This window comes from Pezoporus wallicus, unplaced genomic scaffold (genome assembly GCF_028554395.1).
Source record: "Pezoporus wallicus isolate ANWC-B61680 ecotype Strahan unplaced genomic scaffold, APGP_CSIRO_Pwel_v1 scaffold_6446, whole genome shotgun sequence".
NCBI lineage: Eukaryota > Metazoa > Chordata > Aves > Psittaciformes > Psittacidae > Pezoporus > Pezoporus wallicus.
Genome location: NW_026636264.1, coordinates 3,050,194 through 3,057,689, shown reverse-complemented (window position 1 = coordinate 3,057,689; position 7,496 = coordinate 3,050,194). Strand labels below are relative to the sequence as shown.

Here is a 7,496-nt window from a genome sequence, read left to right as displayed (position 1 = left end):
TGACCAAAACCCTTTGTTATTAGCTTGCCTCTGAAGTTGACACTGTGTTTGTGATTCCTGGCTCTCTCTTTGGGCACTAAAACCTTTTTGAAAAGTGACTCTGTCCTAACAACAGGATCCCAGCAGCAGGCATGCTTGGAAGAGCTGCTGCCAGAAGGCTGCTCTAATTTGTGGATGCAAGAATATTGAACGATTTTTAAAACCTTCCTCAGTGGCAGCTTCCCAGGGAGACTATTTTTAAAACAAGAATTATTGTTTATTTTTATCTTTTTCCTTGAGTGTAAAAAGATTGCTTATTGCTTTCTGACACCTAAGAAAGCTTGAGGGAAATGGGGAGCTAGGAAATCCTGGAACCGTGGAATTATTTTAAAACTGTTGTTTTCCTGGGTTCTTTCATGCAGATTTTTATCACTAGGTAACACAATTCAGCCAGATTCAACATCATGCAGATCCCAGACACAGCAAGCATGAAAATGGTAAATGTGGTTTTCTCAGTGGGCCGAGAAACAAAACAATCCACTGTGTTGGGGCAGGGCCAGGCATTGCACTTCACTAGGCGAGGCATCTGGTACCCGTCATACATGTAATAGAACACATACATGAAGACTGCTTCGAAGACAATCCTGAAGAAGATGCTGCTGGTGTATGTCCACCACAGGGGCCCCCGAATGTGAATCTTTTCATTTTTGAGCTCTTCAATATTTATTTTCTCACCATTCCTGAATCGTCTTTTCTTCTCATGTCTGGTGTAAGCTACATGCATGGCCACCAGCAGTGCAGGTGTGGAAACAAAGATCAGCTGCAGGGCCCAGAGTCTGATGTGAGAGATGGGGAAAAAGTGATCATAGCAAACATTTCTGCACCCAGGCTGAAGCGTGTTGCAGACAAAATCTTGTTGTTCATCTCCCCAGACTCTCTCTGCAGCCACAACCAGGATCATGATACGGAAGATGAACAGGACTGTGAGCCAGATCTTTCCAATGCTAGTAGAGTGTTTATTTACACCTCCTAAAACAGCCTGCAGAGTTCCCCAGTCCATCTTCTCTTCTGTGTCCTTTTACCTGCAGGATGACATAATACACCAAATGATCATTTATCAAAGGGTGAAAAAATCAGCTCTAGACTTCCTGTGAACGAGAGGACTTCCTAACACTCACTCAGGAGTCATAGGCAAATACAAGTTATTTTCATTAATGCCATCCATAAGTTTATGGATTTAAACAGCTTATTAAACCCTCTCCTTCCATGTATTTACAATGGAACAAGCATACCTTGATATATTTCTCAATAAGGCTTTAAGCAGGAAATAAGTTACATTTTCAAATGCATTTCCTCCATACATCCTTTATGCTCTCCTTACCTTTCTTAAGGTATTTCCCTTCCTGTGGTTTACTTTCATCAGTGTTTTGCCTCTTATTTCCCAAAGCAATCGATATCACCATCATGGCATGAGTTAAGGCCAATCTAGACAAAATAGACACTTCTCTACTAGTTTTCACAGGATTTTTTCACCAACACCACAGCCCTAGAAGGGCTAGGCTTGTGCTTTTGTTGCTTCTGAGGCAAGTACTATTTGGCCTTCTTCAGCAGAAGCCACGCAGACACCTCAAGCAGGCCTTCAAGGCTTTCTGCTGCAGCTCAGACACGGACCTTCATCTCATAAGTACAGCATGTGATTTTGTCAACACTGCTAAGAAGCCGCAAGCCAGCTCTGTCAAGGCTGCATGCATATATAGCACAAACCAACAGGCAAAGGAGGAAGATACTGCAGAGCCTGCCCTTCCACATTCATTGCTATCTCATCCAAAAGGAAGACAAGCAGAACCATAGAGTTGTGAGAAAAAAAATCCCTCAGCTAAAGAGTTTATGTTGATTTTCTAGATGCTATCACACCCCAGCAGAATAAACAGGAGGTCAAGCTTTCAACTTCCCTCCTTCTCTTGAAAAGGAAAATCCACACTCTCTGCCCTTCAGAAGTTAAACGTAAGCTTTGCTGAAGTCACAATTCAGTCTCAGGGCTCAGCTTTCACTGATTGCAGCCATTGGAAACCACCACTGAATTGGACAAAACACTTTGAAATCAGAGCTGGGAACTTGCATAGCTGGTCAGTCATCTTTCAAGGATAGGGCTCAATGTGGGGGAAGCTACACTGGCCATGGATAAAAGCTTTGTCTCCTCTTACTGCAGGCTGTGTGCTGCAGGCAGAGCATGGTACCTTGCACCACCACACTGGGCCAAGTTGTCAAAGCCTCTCATTCTCATGTAAGTGAGGAGAAAAACAAGCCATCAAAAAAAAAAAAAAGAAAAAAAAAAGAAAGTAACTTTTCTAAAACCCTGGTGTAGTTACAACACAAGCAAAGGGGTAACCTGCCCCAACACACCCTTGGTACAAGGGCCTAGCTTGTACAGACAAGCCTTGAGGCAGGAGGGAGAGGTCAGATTTACTGTGATGAGGAAAGATAAAATTGGGCAAGACAAAAAAAAAAAAAAAAAATCTTTTGAGAAGGTGGCTGGAATTCCTTGGACTCCTCATGCTTTGACTCTGCTGAAACTGGCAGCATTTTATGCAGCTTTTTACATTGATCCAAACTCCAGGCTATGATCAGATAGCTGCATCTTTCCGTTAAAACCTTCCTCATTGTCTACTGCATGGACATTTTAAAGTCAATGAAACTTTCACAAGGGGCTAACCAGGACTGAGTGAAAGCATTTGAAGTGTGTATCCCAGTGGGATGAACAAGTGCGGTCTTACACTGTAGTTCTGAACCAGTGTTGCAAGTTTATGCTGAAAAGACAACACTTCTCTCTGCTCTTTTACCACTCCAAAAACACTGAAATTGGCTGTGGGCACTGAGTGATACGCACCCTGCCAACGAAGACATTTATCGGAAAGCACTCGAAATCCCGACTTGGTGGCTACCGGCTGGACGCCCCGAGGCAGCTCCCGGCCGATCCCTCCCCTCCGCTCCCAGCTCTGCTCCCGCTGGACGCCGAGCGACGGGGAGCACATGAGCTCCCAGTGAGGCTCTGCCGGCGGGAAACGCCACGGCTGACGGCATTCGGCTCGCGCCAGCAGACGCCCGTTTCCAAACCAGCCAGACCCGCAACCCCAGCCCGACCCGCAACCCCAGCCCAGCCTCACAGCGCTGCCTGAAGCCTCCCCAGTCCCAAAGCACTTCATAGGTCCCGGTCCGCTCCGGGATCGCACAGTCTAATCCCCATCCCACCACCCCAGCACACAAGAGCTGGTCCAAACCCTCACCTGCTCGGCTCGGCACCCGAAACGCGACCGGCGGCCTGCGCTATTCTGTTCTGCTCCCGTCCCGGGTCCGTCAGCGCCCGAGTAGCGGCCGATCCCAGCCTCGCCGCCCCTGAGCTTTAAAGTCCCCTCCCTGTTTACCTGCAGCCTTTTTTAAACCGCCCGTCCCCCTTCCCCCACCCCTCCACCGCGTCCGGCTCCTCCGGCAGCCCGTGGAGGCGGCGGGGATGGGAGCCTGGGGCGGGGCTGGGTGTGAGGTTCTCATCACTGCCCATCGCCCCCCGGCCGTGCCGAGGGGCAGGACCGAGGGGGTCAAGCCGCAGTCGCCGGAACCGGGCTGTGCCGCGCCAGCGGGGCGGGAGCTGCTGGGAACGGAGCGGGGCTCCCGCTGCTCCAGCAGCTCCCGGACCCCTCCGGGGAGCGCGCTCGGGTCCTCGCAGGACGTCCTTGCCCGGAGACCCACTAAGGGTTGAACGTCGGGTAGAGTGCGCTCGATACCTTGCGAGTGCGGAATCGAGTCCCAGGAGTTAGCAGAAAACGTGTTATGGGGGGAAATCAAGTCCCGTGGAACTCTCCGACGCTGCCCAAGTGCCGTGGCAGCCCGAGGAAATCGCCACTGTGGCCTAGTTCCGAAAACACTCAGATAAAATGAATCTCCCAGAAGCTTTCTGTAGGGTTAGGGAGGGCTGGAGAAAGAAACCTCAGAGACCTTAGACTGCTTGAGTTGGGAAGATGAGGAATATTAACTAATTAGCTAATTTTACACTAATAAGTGGAATGATCTTGGTAGCCAAATGTAGGGGTAACAAGGGCTGTAAGGATATGAGGTCAGGATAGAAAACTTAAGGTTGCTTTTCCTTTGAAATACTGTGGGCTTTCTTAGAGCTGTAAGAAATCTTGCTGGTATCCTCCTCGCTAGTGTGCACAACCTTGGTTTCACTGCTACTGCGCAAAGGCTGGGGGGAGTTGTTTTTGTGATAGGATCTAGCAGAAAGTACAAGGAATCAACTAAAAGTTACCTTGTGAAAAGTCACTAGGTGTTATTTTTCTGGAGGGGGGCATTTGACAAGGGTATGTAGGGATAGGACAAGACAGAATGGTTTTAAAGTGAAAGAGGGAAGATTTAGATCAGGTACTGGGACAAAACTCTTCACTGTGAGGGTGGTGAGACTGTGGAACAGGCTGCACAGAGAAGTTTTGTCTGCTCCATCCCTGGCAGTGTTCAAGGCCAGGCTGGATGGGGCTTTGAGAGATCTGGTCTAATGAAAGGTATGCCTGCCCATGGCAGGGGATTGAAACCAGATAATCTTTAAGGTCCCTTCCAATCCAAACCATTCTTTTTCTATGAAAAGAATAAAAAAGGCCTCTTCTAGTTACAATATACCTTAAGATCCCTATTTAAGGAAAGCTGCTGAGGATGGAGGACATGGCCAGCCAGGCATGAATTAGATCAGCTCTGCAGCCCAAACCTCAGGCTTTGATTGTGAAATATACCCAGTACTGCTGCCAGGCTCAGGTCCACCTCACACTGCGGTTCACCCAAAGCATCCAACCAAGAATGACTGCTACTAAATGACGCTTGATTACGACACAATAGAGCCTTTACTTTTCAAAAATCTTACCAGAAAAGAATGCTGTGCTAAAGAGGATTTACAGCTGGAAGGTGGTGAAATGCTATGTGTGCTATGACTCCTGAAATAATAAGAACTTCTCTAAGTATGTAAAGTACTGCTGAAAATGACATGTTTCTTTCTGTATATTGAAGTAAACATCTCTCCTGTAAATTGCCCTTAGTACCGAGATTGATTTTATAAGGTGTGTCTGGAAGTAGAAATGCTTTCAACAGGGATTTGAATAAAATGAAAGCTTGATCTAGTAATTTGTATAGATAACAGCTATGAGAAGCTAGAACTTGTGTGTATCTGCAAAATGGCAAAGTGAATTTGGTTTTGTTCTCAGAGGTTTTGAAAATGAAGTCAGATATATGAGATCTTTAAATAATCTAAGAAGATATGTCTGGAAGAATCAACCATGTTTTATAAAGCAATACCCAAATTTGATAGTTGCAAATATATATGCTTGAAAGAAACCCACAACTCCTGTTGCTCAGTATGGTCACAGTGATTTTCATTTACAACCAACCAAAATCTACAGTAAAGCTGAGTGCTATCTTTACTTTCCTGTGTTATTTTTTGTTTGCTTGTATGTGTAAGGAAGTACATAATGCTTTATTTGAGAGGGAGAGGGGAGTCCTGGCAAGGAATTCTGACAGAGTACAAACCCAGGCATGCAGGTTTTTTGCCTTCATTTTGCTTAACACCTGGCTAGTTGGCAGGAGGTGCAAGAGGCAAGGAGTACCAGCTCTGGCATCTGTAAATGTTCAGCTGTAAGGAAGCAGAAGAATTCTGCTTAAGAATTCTGGCAGCATTGAACACGATAAATGTTACAAAGTGTGTGTGCATACCTACAAAACATTGATTCTTATGGATTGTAAAGTAATGTGAAAATAAAAGCTTCATAAAAATAAGAGAGTAAATACTGTTGTAACTTTATCAGAACAGAATCAGGTTTTAGTTTATTTCAAAAAAGCAGAAATCTTGGCATCATCTTCCAGTAATCTCTTACAGCTTTCCAAAGGCTCTGTCTGCATCAGTTCGTTCAGGCAGCTCCAAATGCTCTGTCTGGATCTATATTTTTAATAGCCCTTGCTTCATTCTCTGCTTTGCCTAACCATGCTTTGATGTCAATTGCATCAGGATTATATATGTATTTAATGTTTATCCACATATATATATCTAAATCCATAAGATCCTACAATAATTAATTTAATAGCTTAATTATTTGTGGTGAAAAAAAAATTACTGAAAATCCCATAATTTCATGGGACATTCCTGAGTCCTCACTATTAGGTGTAATAGCTAATTGCCTTTCCCTTTTCATCTCCTCCACAGTTGCATAAACTTCTGACATATTGTCACTCCATCCTTTTTATTCTGTGCTGAAAGGCCTAATTTGTCAAACCTGTGCTATACAGGAGCTCTTACATACTTTTATTATCATCATCACAACTTTTTGTGCCTCTTTTACAAGAGCAGACGATGTACCTGCACAGTTTATCAATGCACAGAGCAATGCTTTCTGTTGCATTCCCCATCTTTTCCCAGTAATTTCTGTGTACTTGTTTTCATTTTCCAGACAACTCAAAGAGATGAGTTGACTTTTGCATATTCATTCCAAGATCCTTTCCTAAGTGTTTCTAGAAACTGGAACAGTACCTCCTGGGGTGAATACATGCTCATATACTCAAAGAGGTGTACTTTGGACTAATTTTCTCACAGTGTATTAGTTCAGACCAGCAGACACCAAGGTTCATTTGCCATTTTATTATCCAGTTACTCACACTGGGTAAGTTCTTCTGCTATTCCTCATGGTCAGGTTTAGTTTTGACTATCATGAAGCATCATTTTTATATTGTGTTTCACACATTTTGATTTTTGCTAATTCATATGTGTAGCAGCTTCCTTATTCATAATTTCTGCTTAAAATGAAGCTCTTTCAACACCTAGCATTTTACTTGCTACTTGTCATGCACAATTGTTGTTAATCAACTGGAAATACATCTATAGACTCAGATCACTCTTCAAAAATAGTTTTCATTTCTTTGAGGCTGAGCTAAACATGTGTTACAACCTGACATTTTTGCACTAGCCTCGGCAATAAAAACACCTTCCCAGTTCAACTCAGCACATGTAACCAGTTTGTCTCTGTATTTACTTTCCAAACAGCGGTTTTAGTGATACTGAGACCAAATATACCATACTTGCTTAGCCTTTGAGCAAACCATTTTGTTTCCTTTGATATCTTTACATGCATATTAGTGTCTGAAATACCTATCCAGCCATTATTTTCATAAACAGTTGTTTGACGATGTGCCATGGGGCCAGGCACCAACAGGCAGAGGAGAAATCCTTTATAAAGGAGCATGATTTTCTTTGCTTCTGGGAAGGTGTTTTGCACTGTTCCTCAGAAATAATCTCTCCCCAGAGGAGAGTACCCTTGCAGTTTTGACTAATTCACACCCTTTGTCACGCAAATCATATGTCTGTAAATGCACTGTTAAGAGTTCAGGCAAAGTTTTCTCACATTTTCCAAGAACAATTTAATCTTTGATGCTTATCTGAGAAGGTTTTGTTCTTCTGTATCTCTTGGAGCTCACAGAGCTTAGAAGAATCCCAC

At 44.1% G+C, this 7,496-nt stretch overlaps 1 protein-coding gene across 1 annotated transcript; it reads right to left on the bottom strand.

Annotated features, from left to right (window-relative positions):
* On the bottom strand, positions 1–1,065 carry LOC130593995 (gap junction beta-2 protein-like). Its single transcript, XM_057399551.1, has one exon. It carries the CDS (start codon positions 1,037–1,039, stop codon positions 362–364), a length of 678 nt encoding a protein of 225 aa, XP_057255534.1. The 5' UTR covers positions 1,040–1,065; the 3' UTR covers positions 1–361.
* Positions 1,066–7,496: the final 6,431 nt, after the last annotated feature.

Bases quoted from the DNA above. Each gene is read 5' to 3' on its own strand.
- LOC130593995 (XM_057399551.1), bottom strand. From the start codon at position 1,039: ATGGACTGGGGAACTCTGCAGGCTGTTTTAGGAGGTGTAAATAAACAC.